Source organism: Suillus paluster (assembly GCF_016628075.1).
Source record: "Suillus paluster strain FC165 chromosome Unknown EDB91scaffold_23, whole genome shotgun sequence".
In the NCBI taxonomy this organism is placed as follows: domain Eukaryota; kingdom Fungi; phylum Basidiomycota; class Agaricomycetes; order Boletales; family Suillaceae; genus Suillus; species Suillus paluster.
In genome coordinates this window covers 511046-531899 of record NW_024537583.1, presented here as the reverse complement: position 1 = coordinate 531899, position 20854 = coordinate 511046, and the positions used below count along the sequence as shown (strand labels likewise).

The 20854-nt window shown below is 47.4% G+C and overlaps 5 protein-coding genes across 5 annotated transcripts; 2 read left to right on the top strand and 3 right to left on the bottom strand.

The window, feature by feature from the left end:
• Positions 1-764: 764 nt before the first annotated feature.
• Positions 765-3671, bottom strand: EDB91DRAFT_1237184 (uncharacterized protein; the record flags this gene model as incomplete). Its single annotated transcript, XM_041321553.1, has 7 exons — positions 765-872; positions 926-1220; positions 1273-1600; positions 1637-1849; positions 2421-3087; positions 3148-3480; positions 3537-3671. The coding sequence occupies 7 exons, from the start codon at positions 3669-3671 to the stop codon at positions 765-767; spliced, it is 2079 nt and encodes a 692-aa protein (XP_041177699.1).
• Positions 3672-3823: 152 nt separating this feature from the next.
• On the bottom strand, positions 3824-6857 carry EDB91DRAFT_334997 (Chs5p-Arf1p-binding proteins-domain-containing protein). The gene is made up of 12 exons (XM_041326904.1): positions 6696-6857; positions 6604-6646; positions 6476-6549; positions 6277-6425; positions 6132-6224; positions 5901-6076; positions 5662-5847; positions 5389-5606; positions 5194-5340; positions 4521-5147; positions 4172-4465; positions 3824-4122 (listed from the first exon to the last, which is right to left on the bottom strand). Exons 1-12 carry the CDS (start codon positions 6741-6743, stop codon positions 3955-3957), a joined length of 2223 nt encoding a protein of 740 aa, XP_041177698.1. The 5' UTR covers positions 6744-6857; the 3' UTR covers positions 3824-3954.
• EDB91DRAFT_335040 (kinase-like domain-containing protein) lies at positions 6673-7809 on the top strand. Its single transcript, XM_041326905.1, has 3 exons — positions 6673-7374; positions 7426-7651; positions 7701-7809. Exons 1-2 carry the CDS (start codon positions 6973-6975, stop codon positions 7618-7620), a joined length of 597 nt encoding a protein of 198 aa, XP_041177697.1. The 5' UTR covers positions 6673-6972; the 3' UTR covers positions 7621-7651; positions 7701-7809.
• Positions 7810-7949: 140 nt separating this feature from the next.
• EDB91DRAFT_1081827 (uncharacterized protein) lies at positions 7950-8973 on the top strand (the record flags this gene model as incomplete). Its single annotated transcript, XM_041315416.1, has 4 exons — positions 7950-8175; positions 8257-8291; positions 8356-8508; positions 8560-8973. 4 exons carry the CDS (start codon positions 7950-7952, stop codon positions 8971-8973), a joined length of 828 nt encoding a protein of 275 aa, XP_041177696.1.
• Positions 8974-18818: 9845 nt separating this feature from the next.
• Positions 18819-20632, bottom strand: EDB91DRAFT_1081826 (uncharacterized protein; the record flags this gene model as incomplete). The annotated part of the gene is made up of 10 exons (XM_041315415.1): positions 18819-18834; positions 18857-19160; positions 19191-19247; positions 19329-19390; positions 19461-19499; positions 19564-19610; positions 19787-19906; positions 20268-20335; positions 20362-20384; positions 20505-20632. The coding sequence occupies 10 exons, from the start codon at positions 20630-20632 to the stop codon at positions 18819-18821; spliced, it is 864 nt and encodes a 287-aa protein (XP_041177695.1).
• Between the last annotated feature and the right edge of the window lie 222 nt (positions 20633-20854).

Sequence of the window (20854 nt, the reverse complement as noted above, 5' to 3'; positions counted from 1 at the left end):
TCAAGTTCCTGTGTCAGAGTTGGCCAAGAGTTAGCAGTTGGTGTTCGGATATTCTCGAACGCCAAGGATGAGGCGTAAGCACAGACATCTGCACGGGCGAGGGAGTATCGCGCACGGCAAACAACAACTCCGGAAAATATTAAGACCTATGGAAATGAAGGAGTGGTAACCGGTCAGATGCTCAATCACAAATCGGCACCCGAGATTTGACCTTGACAAGTTGTCGAGGTGAGGAGAAAAGCTAACACTATCAAGTCATCCCATGCAGAACTTCAGCAGAACACGCAGCAAAACGTCAATGTAACACGCCGTGAAATTTTGAAACGGCCTAGAACATTACTGTGTCGATGACGGTATCGGACAACATAGTGAACGTTTCACCGCAAATTCCAGGGGTCTAGCAAGTATCTACATTAAATCATCAAGTGGTACATAAAACATCGATATAAAGATATCATGATATGGTATCACAACGACAATACTACTATGGTGCTACAGTGGTGTGCAATTCTGGAATATGTATGTGTATGTATATATTATACTGGACTACGGAAGCCGAGGTGCGAGACAAAATTGTTGAGGATACAAGAAGAGGTCGAACGACGACAGCGACACGATCAAAGCAAGCCGATAGCGCAACTTTGTGCATATTTTGGAGGGCTAGACACGTTAGCGAGGTAGAGAGGAAAGGGTATCAGACGTCGTATTGCTCTTGCCGGAACAGATGGCGCACAATGAATGACTTTACTTGAAGTCAGGCTCACTCATGGTATAGGGATAATTTCTGATTCCTGCTCAGACTCGAGCGGTGGCCCCAGGTTTATGCGAAGAATGAGAACGCCGTCTTCTAAATTGACGGAGATGTCTTCCTTCTGAAAAATGCCTGCTTGAGCCGCAAGACGGTAGGAAAACTTAGCTTACTCGCCTTGGTATCATGACGAACGGGAAGTATCCTGCGAAACTTGCCATACTTGCGTTCTTTGAGTGCTATTAGGCCGTCTAGAAGTGGTTGCCGTGTTTCTCCTGAGATTGACAATTGTTTCACACCGTTCTGGCACATTGATAACTCGATCTTCAAATCGCTCTTCTTCACTCCTGGAAGTTCAAACAATGCTGTTGACACTCTGCTCTCGCTGCAAAAGAAGTAATCGGCTCTAGGTATAAAAGTCGCGTTGGATGATATAGGTGGGATGACATGGGATGGGCTGATGATGGCGGTCCTACAACCATATTAATATACCCCTGAATTAATATCAGTGCACGACCACTCACCTGTGTAATGAGGCAGGAATGGGTGTTTGGGCTGCAGTTCTTGAAGGAGCCGGCATAGACAAACTTGCTGCATAACTGCTACTTGACTGTCTCACAGGTAGATTATCTCGACTTGGGTTCGCACTATGGGGGCGACGATATGGGTGTACCATGTTGTGCGCGGACGATGTTCTCGCCCGCACTGGTCCTACTGAATGCACATCGCCAGCAGAGGGTGGGCCAGACGGTGGGCTAGTGCTATGCGTCATATGACGTGTCGTATCAACGCGTATATGAGGTCTCATATCTTGAGACACGACATTTTGTCTTCTCGTGGAAGTCCCTGGCGCTGATGACATATGATGCAAGTGCTGTGGGACCTCACTTCGGTGTTGACTTGGGACAACGGGTACGTGTTCTTGAAGCTCAATGACAGACGGTGACGTGGCATATACATTTTGAGGTTGGTGCTGTGGATTCAAAGCGTGTTGAGCGGGCTGATGATGATGATGATCAAGTTGTTCTGGAAGATTATTGTTGAGTTCCGTCGTCTCCCATGAATACGGTGTTGGGGGTGTTGGTGGCATTGATACGTTTCCTTGGGTGAATTGGTACTGGTAAGACATTGAAAAAAAGGGGCGATGCTAGCCGCTTAGCTCCCCCGACGCGTTTTTATACCGCGCCATCGCGTGACTCAAAAGCTTCCGCGGATCCGAATCGCGTCTGGAGGACCCCGAAATTAAGATTCCATAACGGTTAGCCCATTTTATGTATGTAATGGAGATGGGCCTCTGTCGCCTACATATTTTGGACAGCCGAGCCACCAAACACCACATTGAGGATAATAGAGACATCTGAGCAATAGTTGAGGTCTGCTCTTAGGTATAGTTTTGAAGGTATTCGTGAACACAGCTGCTCATCTCCACCGGTGTGCGGGGTCCTGGCACGGGGCGCCGAAAGGCGGTGTATCCATGTACCATATGTGGTAGCACATTGTTCTACACATGCGGGTTGGCTGTGACGGGGCAACAATGGCTGTTGAGCATTATATTATACATACATCAGTCTTCCAGTAGCAGAGATAGCATATTGTTCGAAAGCAACGTAGGGTAGCGTAGAAAAATCAGAAAACGAAGCCACGAACTTTCATCTCGACCGTCCTATCATACCCTCCGCCGCAGTAGACGCCTCTGCGGTGACTGAAACATTTTGGCTGTCACGACGGGAGCGGGGAATCAATGTCCCTGTCTCCGCGACGCGTGCGCCCCTCTCGACACTCCCGTGCCTGCTCTGACTCCGACCGGTCACTGGCTCCGCGAAGCGACGTTCAATGCTTCCTCGTGCGTTCGAACTGCGCCTACTTAAAGGTACCACAGGAGACATTGAGTGATCGCGATGCGGTACGTAAGACACATTAGGTGATCCATACGAAGAAGACAGCGACGGCGGTGGTACCGAGGGATAAGACAACATATGAGGAATAGTGAATGTTGATGGGGGATTTGATGTTAATGAAGCGGACGATGGTGGCGTCGTCATATGCGTCCCATTACTGACAAAACTTGCAGGATTTGTTCCAACAATAGGCGAGAATGGGAATGGTGACTCTGTTGAGGATGGAGAATGCGACAATGGTGTATTACTTTCTGACATATTGTTCGATGGGCGCCGTATCGAGGACGAAGGCCGGGGAATAGGGACACCATGGATTGCGTGCGAAGTCTGGGGCACAGATGTATTAGGCGATGATAGATTAGACATAGATCGTCGATGTGTAGGCTGCGAATACGGATCTGCAGAGGACAGGCCGACTAGGTTGTCTACTGACAAACCGAGCTAGAATATCAATGGGCATGATTAAGATACAATTAAGACAGTTCAAAACCCGGTGCTCACCCGTCTCCTATGTTCAAGTAGTTCTTCACGATACACTTCATTTAATCGTGACACCCGCACATAGTCTCTTTCTGTATCAACTAGGCGGTTGCGCAATTGCTCGTTTTCCCGTCTCATGGCTTCCAGCATGACTTCTGCACTTGGGATCATAGGGTCTCGACCAGCCATAAACGTTGGAAGTCCCACCCTGTTGTCTGGTGAAGTGGTGATCCCATTCGTTCCAGATTGCTGCTGCTGCTGCCGCAATGCAGACAGTTCCCGACTAAGCCTATTCACATGAGATTCTGACTCTGCCTCGAGAGCGTTTTCGAGTTGGATTTTCTCCTCACGAAGCTGTACACCACATGGAATAAGCATCTCTTCAAAGAGAATAGTATCCTCATACATACCTGCTCGAGTTTACGAGACAAGACATTAATGATCCTTTCTTCCTCTGCTTCATAGGCATTGATGAGATCCTCTTCTCGCTTGAAGCTGCTGTTTGAGCTAGCGGTGGAAAGTCGTCGGATAGGAGAGTCCGCCATGATGTCGAGCTCACTATACATCAGATACCTAGCCACTGACGACCTCTGGCACGTCAGCTTTTCAGGGGTGATAGATGATGGGCGTTGTCGAAAGAAACGGTTGTGGACTGACAGCCAAAGGAGAAACCTATCCTCCCGATGCTCAGAAAGGCAATCATGAACCTGGTGGAATTACCTCCCTCACTATTTTTCGCTTCACATCATTACAATCTCAAGCGAAGAAGTATTGACATGAAAGATGTAGGTATGGGAACGGACAAAGGACAAGAAGAAGATTAAGTGATTAAAAGTCATATCCCTCCACCTTAAACGTCTTCCCATATTGAAGGTAGCTATCCATGATTTTCAGGATCGGTTCGGGTAAACCCATGCTCAGAAGGGTAAAGGAGATCTTGGCATGGCCATGGATCTGGCCAAGCTTGAAGAAGCACCGCGCAATCAGCGTTGGATACTGTAGACAAGGTGAGCTATTTCCCCAGGTACCAGGGGACGGCACGTACGGTCATCTCCGTGTAATCAGCATATTGGTATGCTGCTACCCGTATGGCAGCCTGGATGGTGCGCGTAATATCTCCTTCCTCGGCGTACATTTCTAGTAGCTTCGCCCATGGCTTCTGAGAGTAGCGCGAAGTGTCGAGGCATCGCTGATAAGCCTCTTTAGCCTCCTCTTTGTGGTGCAAGCGCATGCCTAGGTCTCCGAGGATCTCCCATTCAAGCCCAGTTTTCCGGTACGCAACGTGCTGTGTCTTAAAATGTGCAACTTCTGCTCGGAAGATTGTCCACACCCGCAAGTCCTGGGAAGGCACGTCATATTCGAGAATGGCCTACCAGTTATGGAGTGATTCTTACCTCGTAGAGAACCATAAAGAGGTTATCTAGCCACCGCTCACACAGGCGCTTATTCGTGAATGAGAACGCCTCCTGATTGGAGTTTAGTGATTGCAACGGCTCGGGCTCCTCTCCGGCAGCAGCTTGCATTGGCTTCTCGAGTGCCGGGTTCTGCACGTCTGCAGACTCTTTCGCCTCGTCCTGTTCTGCAATGCCATTACGAGTAGACTCTGCAATTTCGCGTTCCGTGTCATACTCTGAGGACACACGGATGATTGGAATGGCGGAAGCACTGAGCCCATTCTCAATTTCAGGCTTACCCTCTGATTCCGAGAGGGGACTAGACACCCCACGAGTAGACGCATCATCATCTGCGAGCATTGTGCTCCCCTCGGTCAAAGAGCCATCCTCGTGGATCATTGTTGCACTTCCGTTCACATCTCGTGCGCTGTTGTTGGTTACCACTTTGTGGATGTCTGCATGGGCCTTCTGCATCCGGTACTCTTCTTCCATCACAAACACTGCACTCCGTGTCTTCAGCAACTCGTCCCAGCCTATATCAGAGACAAGACGTGTAAGCAAGGAATAAGCCCTCGCCCATGTTCCACGAAGACCAGGCGCAGGAAGGCGAAGGAGGGCAGGGTCGGCCTGAGGGGATATGAGATACAAATAGTGATGGAATAATCCCACGAACCACATCGTCTTCACTTTTCGTTTTTTCGGGGAGGATGTCGCCAATCTGGCGCTTGAAGGGCAAATGGACTTTTGCAGGCGCGAGAACACGGTGAGCATCACGTCCATTGAAGGTGAACATCGGACACGAGTTCAACGTTAGCAGCGCCTGTGGTGGCGGTCAGTGAAATCAACTGTATTCAGAAAAGTCCCATACCGATTCGTAGTCTTTCGTGTCCATGTACAGCTCGGTGAGTTTCTCCCAAGTGACAAACTCACTCGGTGCACAGTTAACAGCCTCTCTCGCGAGTTTTAATGCCCAGTCTGACCTGCCCTTGGACCGTAGGAAATCACTTTGTACGTGAAGAAGGGTGTACGAATGTGGGGTGTGCTTCATGGCAGCAGACATGATCTGGACCGCCTTTACTTCCTCATCTTGTCATAAAAAAAAGTCAGACGGTATCTCGATGAGAGGAAGAACCTAGCGCACTCATTCCAATATAACTCCTTGCCAGGAGCGAGGCAATCTCCGGCTCTCGTGCAGACAGCTTCTCGAATAAGTTTGCTGCTGGCTGGCAGCGACCGCTATCGCCGAAGTACTTCATTATACCCGCAGTCAAGTGGTTAGAAACCACAGTAGCAACCTGGATCTCGGGATCCGATCCAACCTGCCATCCTACGCTGCCATCAGATTCTTGGACAAGCAAAGCTGAAAAGTGAAGCACTCACCCTTCATAAACAAGGCCTCAGCCGCCTGCAAAAAACGGAGTTCGCCTTCAATTCCAGTGATAGGATCGAGTTTTCGGTAAGCTTCCAACCAGTAAGTCGGGTCGTCGGAGTAGAGGATAGCTCGAAGCAGCGCAGAGAGGAACGTTTCTTGCCATATTTCTGGGGTCGCTTCGTGTCTAGAGCCCATAAACACGATCAATAACTCGACATGTGCCACAAGGTAATACGCACCGCTCGCCGCGAAGATCTACGACATAGGCATTGACACCTCCAGGGATCTTCACATCTACACGAATGTCTACGCGAGAGAACGCGTTGAAGCAACTTTGACGAAGCGTTCAGCATATATGGATGTATCAAGGAATTGTAAACAAACCAATAGCAACCACTCTTGACTTTCCACACTGTACTCTTCGAAAACCAGGCAGAATTGTCCTCGATGGAATATGTGAGAGAGTTAATATACGCGGCAAGGGATGCTGAAGAGGATGCATCTACTCCGGATACATAGTGATATGAGCCAATCTAATCAACGGTCAACGCGTGCACCGCAGATTCAAGATGCTAGAACTCACATCGCGCTGTCCAGTGCGTCCTGTACTTTTAACGATATGGCAGAGGTCTGGCGGGCCAAGTTCACGAAATGTTGCTATTTTGCATCGTCAGTGTTTCAATAGGCAAGGTCGAAATGTGCTTGACTGACCAAGACTTTCGGTCCTTGCTGTCAAGGCTTCTCCAAGTTCAACCTGAAACACAGTAAGCCCTTCAGCCGCAGTCGTCAGAATGTATGCCAACCTCGAACAGCTCTGGGACGTCTTTGAAGGACGCAGTTGCGTCCGCCATGATGGTTAACGTCTATTCAGAGTAAGTTATGCTATAAACTGATGTGCCTGCCACCTGGGCAATATCGAGGAAGATGTTGTTGAAGACGCGCCATGTTTGTTCCTAAGGCTGCTGCCAAACAACGCCCGTGGCTGTGCGCTTGCATCATCACGCTGCTCGTACCAGCAGGGAACCACGCTGCACAAAAATACGATATAGCTGTGGTTAAGACGTTGGAGGCAATATTTATATGGAAGAGCGGACCGAACATTTCTGGTACCATCATCATCTGTCAGGGGGCTGTGTGTGCACTTTTCCAATCCGAGTCATCGCTACGATATTATTGTCACTCAACAATTGCGCTACAATACAGGCCCGAGTTTTCAAAGCCACAGACCAAATAACTGGACAAGTGGTAGCTGTCAAGAAGTCCCGTGTCCCGCTGCGGTTCAAACGTACGGTTATTCAACATGAAGCCCGCGTCCTCCAAATGTTGTGCGGTCATCCAACCATCCCATTGGTGTGCGCCGTCGAGCGATTCGAACATTTCGAATATCTTTCGATGGAGCTGTTGGGACCGAATATCCGTGCTATCGTGGAGAAAGCCGAGGCAGTGCGAAAGAGGATCGCTCCTCGACTGGCTGTACAAATGGTGCATGCTCCCTTACTGTGTCGCATATAGGCCTAATCTTCTGCATACCAGCTTTCGGCATTGAAGCACGTTCACTCTCATGGTATCATCCATGGTGACATAAAGCTAGATAACATCCTACTCTGTCCTACAGATCATCACCGCATTCGCTTGATTAATTTTGGCATAACGCATCAGTACCTCGGGCAACCTGCCCCTATAATCGGCCCCGGGAAGGAGCCCGACTGCGTTTTGGGAACTTTATAGTACGCGAGTTTACACACGTACCGAGGCTTGGGTTAGTCACTTCATTCTTGCAATTGTGACACTGAAAAGAATTGTGAAAGGGCAGCTTTGACCCGACGAGACAACTTTGAATCGTTGGCTTACACTCTTTTCGAGATCCTGCGGAGACGCCTGCCCTAGGATAGACCATACGTTTCCACGAGCTCGCATCTTGGTGTCAGGCGTCAAGTCTTCGCAACAAAGCAATCTTGCTCAGGTGCGGGGTTGGCAGGAGGCAATGACGCTGCATTCGGGCAGTTTCTCGACGGAACACGTCATCTTGGATTCAATGAAGCACTGTGTTATGATCGATGGCGATGGAAACTAGTGTTCGCCAGTATTCGGAGCGACAAGGAGCATCTTTACCATTTGACGTTGGAGCTAACGATAACGAAGGCAAGCTGTCGTGTCTGGTCGGGCTCTTGAAAGTTCACCGTGTCGATGACAGCTTGCCACATCTTGCGCGGGCTCACGAGACCCCGACCACCCGACCCACCATCCTACATCGTCCAGCCCGGCCAGCTCATCTATGCACAAGTACTCCCAAGAATAACGATTGAAGGTTACACCATCCGTCAAGGGGATTCATCTTTTTAGGGCCCTTCGCTCTCTAACCAGACGTGGCCTACTGTTCCGCTACCCGCGGTAGTCCTGTAAGTCCGGACAGACTTGCGTGGCAGATCTGTTGTTAAATTAGCACCCATCACTCGTCGACAGACTGGCGCATCAACGCCCAAAGTTCTACTCACGACTGACGAGGAGTCTAGAGAACTTGATATCGCCATTGTATTAGGTTCGGGCTGGCTCCAGGATCCCACTTGGTGCTACTCTGTTACGCATACGAATCCATTCCTTTTTGACCCTGATCAAGTGAGACCTACCTGCTCCGGACGGAATCCATCCGATCTCATCCTTATATAGCGCGAAATAGTTCCGTCGCATTGGAAAATTGGGGATGATACTCTCAATGCCCTCCGTTCTCGTCTTCATACCGGACAGAACACTGGCACAGCGAACGAAGAATCCAGCAAGCGCTTGACTTTCACGGTGAATGATTCTTGTCCTTACGTTTACATCAAAGTGCACTCGTTGGGTTCAGATACCCTATCATACACCGCTAGCGGACAAGCAGTTCACTGGGAGTCAGAACAGGGATGGTTTGACGAGCTCATCCCAATATCAAGAGACGTGATGCTGATAAAGGGTATCGGCGGAGGTTTCTGGATAGTGGACAAACTCGTGGTATCGATGCGGCGTGCTTTTCGGACAGTCATTTCGATCCTGACATCAGTGAATGCCACGCCCGGAAAGAACGGGACCCATCCCAAACCCTAGGTTCCGTAGACCGCAGTATGTTGGACGCCCATCTACATGTCATATTGGCGATCGAGTAGAACAGACTTAACCTATGTTCTTAGTAGACTGGAAATCACTCATCGTGTACTACAGTCACTTAACTCAGACAGTCGTAACCTGGATGTTTCTGATTGAAAAGCACCTTAAGTTCCTGGCAACAATATTGCACAATGACTATGCGCCATCGCACTTCCTAAGTCAGACACATTATGTAGTACTTGAAGCAAGACAGTCACAGTCCGAGTCGTTTCTTGAAGTTTTTAGATCCGATATTACGCCTGCAATAATTGTAGAATGGTTCGTATGCTGTGAAACGCGCTCCTGATTAGTGACGAGAAAAAACTGCAACGGTATTTAGCACGAACAGGGCCCCAGCGCGGTATAAGAGGGTACAACAAGAGCTCGATTCCAACTTGCGTCCTGCCACTTCATGAAGACAGCATCATCGGATTCGTTTTCAAATCGTTTTACATAATTCTGACGGACACCGGGGGGTAAACGAACACACGCAAAGTTTGAAAAAGTTTCCGTTATTCACGCTGTGATGACAACATCAACATTGGAAGGACAGGTCCGAAACAGTGACCCAAGGTTACTCAGCCCAGTCGTTGCCAACACCTGCTTCTTCACCTCACGGCCTGCATCAAACTCTCTGACACGATAGTATGTGATAGGTTGGTAATAGGACACCGTCGATTTGGGATCTTCCCTCCGTCTTCGAACCAAAATGATGACCGGCTGCCTTCATCGCTTGGTAGTGGTGAATGCAGTTGAAGGATATATGGGTGTTCGTCTGGCTCCAAGAGCACACGAGGTTGAACGTTGGACGTTGAATGTTATCATCATCGGATATCGAGGCTCGATATTTCATCACCAAAATTACCGAATCCAGACATCACATGATATGATCAATTTTCTGACGCCACCAAAGACACACATATGTCATATCTGACATTTGAAATATTGTCGGGACAAATACACTGTCTGTCAGACATAGTTCATCCAGTAGTGTAGCTGTCAGATACATCAATGTATTATATAGAGTGATGCAATACGAAAATGAACGAAAACTGCATGTGTCAAATAACAACTTCAGTTCCTCGGACCTCGTCCGACAACTTCGTCACCAATCTGAAATTTCGTAGGTCTGTGACCGTACTTTCACTGAGGTGACCCGCTGGAACCGAAGATTTACTTCTTATACTTGTCTAATCTTGATATTTACTTAGAGCCTGTTCGGTAACTGTCATTTGAACTCAAATTGCCAACAACACAATTTTGGTGTGGCGCAAGGATGTCGGAATGCAAATGGAGTCTGAAAGTGACAGGTAAGCGATAGTAATATGATAAGATCAAGTATCATACATATATAGAGTACCAGATCTTCAACGTTGCAACCGTCGAATCTCGATGTTCGCTCAACCATTATTGATCCCACAGGATCACCTTATACCTCCGCAGCTTATCTGACCACCAGATCAAACAAGGCTGGTGTGAGCAGCAGTCCGCCAGCGCATTCTTCGTTATATCACACTGCTCGTTAACATACTTCTTGCTGCAACTGCGCACATACTCATCTTACAGATACCCAATGAACCAGAACCTTACCACACCTCCGCCTTATCTGGCCAAGAATGGGTTATTGAACTTATCATTGGCCATCCGGAACAAATTCGTTGCGAGCTTGGCGTCAATGCGCATGTATTTGAGCGTTTTATCAATGAGCTTCGTGCTCTTGGTCACACAGACTCATGCCATGTCTCACTAGAGGAGCAGCTGGCAATATTTTTATACTCATGCGTGACAGGGCTCACAGTACGACATGTCGGAGAGCGATTCCAACGATCAAATGGCACAATTTCTTGGTAAGTCCACTCTCTATGTTTCAACTTCGATGCTAACTCTGTCATAGCTACTTTCGAAAGATGCTTTGTATTTTCTTGAGCTGCCCTTTCTATACGAGATATGTCCGCCTTCCTGCTGCCGACACACCGGTCTCCACCGAAATTCGTGACAACCCGAAGCGCTGGCCCTATTTCAAGGACACCGTCGGAGCGATTGATGGGAGCCATATCCATGCCTTCCCTCCCACATCTCAACGTCACCTCTACCACAATCGCAAAGGCTTCGTATCGCAAAATTGTCTCTTTAGCTGCGATTTTGACCTCAAATTTACCTTTGCACTTACTGGTTGGGAAGGATCCGCAACTGATGCGCGTCTATGGGATGAAGCCCTTGGCGGGGGCTTAAAACTTCCACCTGGCAAGTATTTTCTTGCAGATGCTGGGTTTCCCTCTCGTCCAGAGCTTGTGGTGCCTTATCGGGGAGTTCGTTATCATCTTGCAGAATGGGGGCGCGCGAGTGTCAGGTAAGTTTTGATTTTTTTTGAACATGCACTCAATTAATGTTGTTTTTCAGGCCGGTCAACAAAGAAGAACTTTTCAACCTTCGTCATGCATCCGCACACAATGTCATTGAACGAATTTTTGGTGTCCTAAAGAGATGCTTTCGCATTCTATTAATATCCCCAGAATACAAGATTCAAATACAGGCGCACATCCCCACCGCACTCTGCGCCATCCATAACTTTATACGCATTCATGATCCGGACGAGGGGTCTATCCCACGCGCTGTCACCATCAATGACAATCCTGTGAATCAAGGACTGCCTAATGATACTAATACTGGTGAGAATGTGGGTGCGGGTGCAGACACAGACGCATATGCAAGTTCAAACGCGTTCCGTGATCGCATAGCGACACAAATGTGGGAGGACTACGAGAGGTATATCCGGGAACATGGTTTTGTAGAGGATGCTTGCATTATTGATGTTGGTGATGTCGATGAGCTTGATGTTGATGAGGAGGATGATTTCGAGCATGAGGCAGAAGACGAGGACGTCTAGCAACACATTTGTGTTGTATCCTACATGATTGACATACTACAATTTGGTTGAGAATACGAAGCGTGAAAATAATACGAACGAAGCATGAAAACATAGTAATTTGTACACAGGGAGCTACAAATTGCAACCTTCTTTTGTCTGCTCAATGATACTTCGTAAAAAGGGTAAGCAGCAGATCATTCTGGACGATTTGGATGTATGTGCTACAGATCGTTGAGCTCCTCATAAATGCATGAACAAGGACAAGCTTGTCGTCATTCGTCAAACTCTCCTCCTCTTGCATGGCCTGCAAGGCACACGATCGGTCATCTGCCATGCGACTCTCATCGGTGGTCCCAAATGCTGTAGTGAGAGAGTCCGTCAGGCGGTTGATGGTGCCTTGAAGATTCATTAGCGCAGCGGTGCTGGCAGCTTCCTTGCCAGCCTTCTTGCTAGTGCTCGTGTGCGACCTGCTACTGCCCTGGGTTGAAAGCTTGAGTTTCTTGTCCGATAATGTATCGGACATCTGCGACACGGAGGTGGGAGCAGGAGGGGAGTGATCAGACAACATGTTGGAATAAGAGCGCTTTCCTGAACTAGATGTCGATGAGATAGGAGTGGTAACTGCCATGGAGCTTGAAGCTACTGGTGCCCCAGTGTTAAGATGTGGTAGGTTCCAAGTGAGGGGTTCAGAGGTGATCTCATCACCAATCCCATCTGCCATGCTTGGACCAGCACCCGCTGGGGCATTGCTAGTAGAGGGACCTGCCAGCATGTCCTCTGAGCCCATGTCAGCAATAGCATCGGCTAATGGGTTATATGCTGCTGCCCCATGGGCAGCGCTGACCCGTGTCAGAAGTTGTTCCATCTTAGCGTAAAATCTCCATCCATTCTTGAACTGCTTCATGCCTGAATTGATCTGTACTGAAAGTGAGTATTGTGTTTGATCGCCCAGCAATAATCACATACTGGGTTGACGACATAAGATGACCAAGCGTCTTTGGCAGCAGGCCCTTGAATGTTGGCACCGATATCAGGGTCCCAGTAAATGCTAGATCTATTGCGGTATTTATTGATCTGGTTGAATGAACTTTTGAGCTAAGTTTAAAAGATCAGTATGAGAGTGGCGGAAAAGGAGGTGATGACATACCAATGTGAACTTGTTTCTACAGTGCACTCCAGTCTTGGTGGGGCCCTGTGTCTTGATATTCTTGGCCTCCATATCACTAGCAGCTTGGTTGAATGTATCGAGCCTGAAGGATGTTGCACCTCCCATTCTCGATCTGTTTGTGATAAGGTAATCCAGGAGGGCATTGATCTCTTGGTCATTCCACTTGGTGTTCTCCTTTGATCCACTGTTGCTGTCAGCCTGATTTTCTTGAGCAATCTGCATGATTTGGAATTGTGTACACAGGATTATAGCAGATACTGCAGTGAAGACCTGCTGCCATTGCAAGATATTAATACCACCGTCATCACTAAATGTAGTCATGGTCGGAAAGAAAGAGGTTTCAAACTCCGCTATCGGCGGCTTCTGTGCCGCCGCCACATATTCTCACATTTTTCTCAAATAACGGTTGCTGAACAGGCTCTTATACACACTTTGACCTTACTTTCAATTTTCCTACCATAAACGAACAAACAAGGACAATCAATTTCATGTGCACAATATTACATAATGTGTTGCATCAACTCGTCACATCTCTCTGAGTCTCTCTCCCATGAGTCCTATCATTATGCATGGGGCGTCGTGAATGCTCTATTTCCTCCTCCTCTTCTTCTTCTTCTTCCTCGTCACCATCCTGTTACTCGAGCTCATGAGCGTTATCAGTGGAAGGCTGGAAGCTTGAAACCTGTACTCTGCAACTGCCACCAACCCTTGGAAATCTTTGCAACTCAAGATATGGTAAGTATATGTGCATATATGCGTGTATTATGCACCTAAACCATCTGTCAGATGCTACTACTATATCAGTTACTTGCTCTTAGTGATGTGCGCGGCTCGACTTCACGCTGTGGGCCAGGCCAACAACCATCACATTTAGTGCTGCCACAGTCTGGTTCCGTTCAAACCTGAACCTTTCCGAACCAGACGCATGGTCCGGTCCCAGGTTCAGCCAAGACTCAGAACCGAACCTCTCCAGAGGTCCGGGGTTCGGCTGACAGTGAATAGGTTCGAACGGGTTCGAACCTCAGAATTTTGGCGTAGGTTTCACATAGAGCCGTCGCAGCTGATGAAGCAGAACTCATAGGTTCGGAAGAAGTGCCAGTACGAGAACGAGTATTATTTGTCTTCTCTATCCTGGGAAACACGACATACACATTGTCTATTATTGCTACATCTCGCGACGCAGATTATATGCAAGCTGGCTAGCAGGCATTTGCTCGTGACTTATGTATATTACATGCAATTGACTAATCGCTTAATTTTTTAGGTAGCGGATTGACCGTCTTTCTCGATATATTTGTGCGATGGATCACACATCTCCTGGTTCTGGTATTTGCTCTTGATTTCCCGCATTCGCATACATAGGTTTGGGATGATGTATTGTACTATTATCAATTCAATGCAATGCAATGCTGCATCAGAACGAGGTTGTGATGTCTGATCAATCTGAGCAAAACTGAAATGCTTGATATACTGAGCAATGTCTGATATATCGGGACACCAGCCTAATGCCAGGGTATTGTCATATGACAGTCGGAATGGCAGAATTGAGTTTCCTAACATTGTCTGACATTGAGGACGTTTGCCAGATACTTAAGTCAGGTATAGTGGCTCCGACATTGCCATATATACCCATCTCTAGGTTGTGTAATTTTGGTGATGTTGTTCTTGATTTGTTCCTAAAGCTGTTACCAAATAACGTATGTGGCTGTGCGACCTGCCGAAAGTTGTCACCTTGTTTAATGACCGAGATAGGCGGGCTGACCGACCACATATCCTTACAATACACAAGTCGTCGATATTGAAGATGCCTCGAATCACAACCCTCAAGTGAGGGAGGAAGTGATCATTTACCCAGGACCACATAATGCAGTAACATATACCCGTCTCAGATGGGCAGCCGGGCGTGACAATGTGCCGATAGAGACGGGCCACCCGGTGCCGGCCCATGGCAATAATTGTACCGTGTTAGACGAGTGGGCCGAGGGGGTGGAGTGTCCAAGGCAAACGGATGGGCCGGGTGTATATAGTATAGATGGTAGTATAGCAATGTACTATATAGGAAATTATGAATAGTAGTAGTGAATCCAGTGTGTGATAGATGAATGGGCCGGAGGAATGGAGTGCAATATAGACGAGTGGGCCAGGGAACTGGGGTGTGATGGAGACGAGTGGGCCGGTAAATGAGGTGCAATGGAGACGAGTGGGGCGGTACATAAGGTGCAATGAAGACGAGGGGGCCGGAGAATAGGGTGCAATTGAGACGAGTGGGCCGGTATAGCAGGTGCAATGGAGATGGGTGGGCCGGTAAATAAGGTGCAATTAAGACGAGTGGGCCGGTATAGCAGGTGCAATGGAGACGGGTGGGCTGGTATAGCAGGTGCAATGGAGACGGGTGGGCCGGTAAAGGAGGTGCAATGAGGACGAGTCGGCCGGTGTTATTGGGTGCAATGAAGATGAGTCGGCTGGTGATATGGGGTGCAATGAAGACGGGTGGGCCGGCATTATAGGGCGCAATGGAGATGGGTGGGCCGGTGATATAGGGTGCAATGAAGACGAGTGGGCCGGTGATATGGGGTGCAATGAAGATGGGTGGGCCAGCATGATAGGGTGCAATGGAGACAGGTGGGCCGGTATTATGGGGTGCAACAATGACCGGTATTTATGTAACCGGTTGCTTGTGGTAACATAGCACTCAATCCGGCGATTTTACCGGTGGTCTGATCATGTAAAATGGTCAAGATTTGACAAAGTTATGAGCCTTACAAGATAAAGCCACAGATTTAGAGGATGTTATATCTAGACCATTGTGACCGGTATTTTTGTGAACAGTTGCTTGCAGTAATATAGTACTCAATCTGGTGATTCCACCGGTAGTCTGATCATGTAAAATGGTTAAGATTTGACAAAGTTCTGAGCCTTATAAGACCAAGTCATAAATTCAAAGGATACAGTGTTGTATCAGCTTATATCTGGACCATTGTAATCAGTATTTTTGCAACTGGTTGCTTGTGGTAATGTAGCACTCAATCAGGGGATTCCATTTTGCCCCTTTGATAGGAGAGTGTTCTAGCACTGTCAAAACATATTTAGGAGTATATATTAACATATTCCACCACTTAGTTGACCCCCTGAAGGGCTACATCAAACAATATAGCATATATACATGAAAACATAACTGATAAGAACCCTCCAACACTATCAAGGATGTTATTGGTAATCAGACACTTGGGATATGTCCTATGTATATCCCTAGTCATGGTCCTAAAATTCTGGAAAGATCCCTCAAGTATTGACGGTAAGATAAGTAAAACAACATAGGCTTGACATATGACAATTTACCCCTGTCACTGAAAGTCACTGACATATATCACACACACCAAAGATTTTATTAAACATGCAGTAGTATGTATAGTAGACTACATAATGAACCTAAAATACACATTGCCCTGAAGGTAAAGTCTTTGTAGAAGAGTGTGGTGAGGAAATATTATGATTGGTAAGTAAAAGTCCAACCACTACATATACACCAAACTGGTGAGTTTCGATGTTTTGGGCTTTTGGACTTTCCCACACTCTATTTCAGAGATATTTCACTGCCCTAGCTCTCAACTGTTAGTGGATCCTTTTATATATCTGAGACCATGATATTGACCATGCTTAGAATATATTGCAAGCATCTGATTACTAGATTGTGTCCATTGGAGAATGTAGGCCCCTTATCAGTACACATACCCCCTTTCCCTTACATAACAATATTATACCATATTTCTAACTGATCCTTGGGATGAGAAGTAGGTATATATATAGTAAGGATAATATATGAGTAGTCTGGATCACTTATGCAATGGTAAAGTAGGGGAAAACACCAAAAATGTGACAACTGCAATCTTAGAAGTTTTAGCCTGTATAGAAGGATTCTGTAGGTATCCTGATGTACCAACCTGGTGTACATACTCTAAATCTGTCTAGGAATGGTCCCCATATCATTCTGCAGCTGTGTTCCTATAGGAAAACCTTTCCCAGAGGATGGACCACCAGGAGAGGGTGAGTACACAGCATCACAAGGTTTTGTCTGTGGATGTTAAGGTCATGCTCAAAGGAAGGAGAACTCAAAGGGCTTGACTTCAGCTTGTGTGCTGCACCCCTTACCCGAGTATGTGCCCTTAATTTATGAGAGGCAGGAGGGAAGTCCAACAAAGTCCAGAGGTTTCCGGAGGTCAGACACTAGGAGAGTTTGGCGGAACTCCAGAGGTTCAAGGAAACCCAGAGTAAGACTGCTGTGGACAAGTCTGGAGTAGAAATGGAACAGAGGTAAACTACCCTAAGGTAGAGCTGGAGACACTCTGGTCTAGATATAACATATCCTCTGAATGTGTGGCTTTCTCTTGTAAGGCTCATAACTTTGTCAAATCTTGACCATTGTACATGATCAGACCACTGGTAAAATCGCCGGATTGAGTGCTATGTTACCACAAGCAACCGGTCACATAACTACTGGTCGAAAAATACCGGTCACAATGGTCTAGATATCACATATGCTCTGACTTTGTGACTTTCTCTTGTAAGGCTCCTAACATTGTCAAATATCAACCATTTTACATGGTCAGACCACTGGTGGAATCACCGGATTGAGTGCTATGCTACCACAAGCAACTGGTCACATAACTACCGGTTGAAAAATCCCGGTCACAATGGTCTAGATATCATATATCCTCTGCCAGTGAATTTGTGACTTTTTCTTGTAGCGCTCCTAACTTTGTCAAATATTAACCATTTTACATGATCAGACCACCGGTGGAATCGCCGGATTGAGTGCTATGTTACCACAAGCAACCGGTTACATAAATACCGGTCGTTGTTGCACCCCATAATACCGGCCCACCCGTCTCCATTGCACCCTATAATGCCGGCCCACCCGTCTTCATTGCACCCCATATCACCGGCCCACTCGTCTTCATTGCACCCTATATCACCGGCCCACCCATCTCCATTGCGCCCTATGATGCCGGCCCACCCGTCTTCATTGCACCCCATATCACCGGCCCACTCATCTTCATTGCACCCCATATCACCAGCCGGCTCGTCTTCATTGCACCCCATATCACCAGCCGACTCGTCCTCATTGCACCTCCTTTACCGGCCCACCCATCTCCATTGCACCTGCTATACTGGCCCACCCGTCTCCATTGCACCTGCTATACCAGCCCACTCGTCTCAATTGCACCCTATTCTCCAGCTCCCTCGTCTTCATTGCACCTTATGTACCGGCCCACTCGTCTCCATTGCACCTCATTTACCGGCCCACTCGTCTCCATCACACCCCAGTTCCCTGGCCCACTCATCTATATTGCACTCCATTCCTCCGGCCCACTCATCTATCACACACTGGATTCACTACTACTATTCATAATTTCCTATATAGCACATTGCTATACTACCATCTATACTATATACACCCAGCCCATCCGTTTGCCTTGGACACTCCACCCCCTCGGCCCACTCGTCTAACATGGTACAATTATTGCCATGGGCCGGCACCGGGTGGCCTGTCTCTATCGGCACATTGTCACGCCCGGCTGCCCGTCTGAGACGGGTATATGTTACTGCATTATGTGGCAGAAGAACGAATTGACGACGGTGCAGTAGAATGAATTGATGACAGCGCAGAAGAATGCATTGACGATGGCACAGAGGAACGAATTGGTGCAGCAATTTCAGTGGAGACTTTTAATCTCAAGGGAATTGGAATCCTGAAATGTCCAAGCAGATTTAGTAACAATTGACGCTGTAACCAAGGTTGCACGTACTTCGAAGTCTTTTGATTTGATGTACAAATCTTCTCAGATGCTGGAAGGAATGGGGACTGGAAATGTCGAGTTGGAGGGTGCCCCGCACGTCCATGAGTACCCGTCAATGTGGGCATGTTCATATTGTGGTCCTCCAGCTCTGAGCTAAGTGAATCACGCTTACGCTTCTTCGACGTAGGATCATGCCCATTGTCAAGGAGCGTAGGATCGACAGCAAAGTATGGAAGCTCTGAAGTCTCAAGTTCGGGGGTGTATTCTGTTGGTGGTGTACTACGGCCACCTTCGGCAGCAGAAGATGATGCCTCTGCAGACATGGTATATGCAGATTCAGTACCTGTTGCACCGAAAACAAACTGCAATTCCTCGTAAGGCACTGGGTTAAATACTCGCACTTATAAATGATATGTTGCATTAGCTAGCATATACATTGATCAAGAATATGACTTACTGATCAAGCGCTGGTATGATTAACTAGCAGCACACATGTACATGCGCAAGTCAGCTGGTGGCCAGGGGTGGCCTACGTCCAGCACACTGAATAATCATGTATAATGTTAACTACAAGATTTGATCAGCTTCCGATAGTTTCAGTAGAATTACTTACCTTTGAGCTTGGATGTATGCAGTCGTACTATGCTTGAGGCTGTGTCACAAGGTAAGTTGTTCAGAGCAAGGTGCGCAGAGTTTTAATTCACCTTGTTCCTTACCCCTTCAACAACAATCTCAACGACAGCGAACCGTCCCGAACCCCAAACTGATAATGATATTTTCAACAGGTATGTACCTAGTTTTCATGCTAGCGGGGGTTAATGCTAGCACTACAGGAGGATTTTGGGTTGCACAGTGGGCATGTGTATTAGCTAGGGGTGTGTCTAAGACTATAGCAACTCATTAATGTTGTGCTGTGTATGTACACCTGCGCTGACACACTATGATCTTGCTTCCTCCTGGATGCTCTTGCAGCGCCTCCCAGTACCCTCTGGATAACACATGATCATCCACAACATCGTGTCCCGCCTTCTTGAACATCCATGTAGGTCCATGGTGTGCCTGTGAGATGCAGACCCTCTGCACTGTGACTAATAACATCACTCTGTAAGTCCTAAAACTGCACGTGCGATCATGTGTGTCATTCATTTGCTGATTCACTCGCAAGGTCAACTTCTACAGTCCACCCTTGTTTGCATGTTTGACATGTCTGCATCTGGCGTCTTGAACGATAGGTACCGCTTTTTCACGTTTATAACTAGGCTATAACTGATCATTTGTTTATGCTTCCTGCTTGTCTGCTAATGTTTGTGCTTGCCTGCACTGGTCTGCACCCTGCCTCTGCACTTGTCTCTGCTTGTCTTTGGGCTTTTACTCGCATTTGGTTGTTTCCGCATGCCACCACTCGTCTGTGCTCACTCACACACATCTGCACCTGCTGCTTCTCGCTGCCCTCTTCCTCCAAGGCTTGTGGTTTCGTTGCTACCTTGTCTGTTAGCAACTCAAGTACTACTCACGCCTCAACTCTGTGCCTCGATGCCTGCCGATGTTTCATAACCTATTTTCATTTGTGGTTGATCCTTCAATACACCAGGCCCCAGTGCATCTCTCATATTCTCCCCGTCCAACCACGCCCAGCTGCGCCCTCCAGCACCCTTACCCAAGGAGGTATGTGTTTAATCTTGTGGTATCTACTCCTGACTTATCTTTTTGCAGCATTGAGCATATATGCACCACTACCTGCAACCCCATCCGAGTCTGGCATCCCCTATCACCTTCTAAGCCCATGTTTAGTGTCCATCGCCGCTTCGCTTATTGTCAAGCGCTTCTGGAGTTCAGTATATATGAATATGGGCTACGTAGCAGCATGTATTATAATGTCTGCTATAGCTGATAATGCGCGGCTGTATTCGCTGCAATATATATAATGCATTTTGCTCATTAATTGTCTGATCTGGAATATCATATAATATAATATATTTATATTTATATATAATGGATATAGGTGGT

Coding starts and splice junctions, on each gene's coding strand:
- EDB91DRAFT_334997 (XM_041326904.1), bottom strand. CDS start 6,743: ATGGCGGACGCAACTGCGTCCTTCAAAGACGTCCCAGAGCTGTTCGAG. Junction 6,077..6,131: donor GTAGATCTTCGCGGCGAGCG/GTGCGTATTACC, acceptor TATGGGCTCTAG/ACACGAAGCGACCCCAGAAA. Junction 4,123..4,171: donor CTGATTACACGGAGATGACC/GTACGTGCCGTC, acceptor CCTTGTCTACAG/TATCCAACGCTGATTGCGCG.
- EDB91DRAFT_335040 (XM_041326905.1), top strand. CDS start 6,973: ATGGAAGAGCGGACCGAACATTTCTGGTACCATCATCATCTGTCAGGG. Junction 7,375..7,425: donor CTCGACTGGCTGTACAAATG/GTGCATGCTCCC, acceptor TCTGCATACCAG/CTTTCGGCATTGAAGCACGT.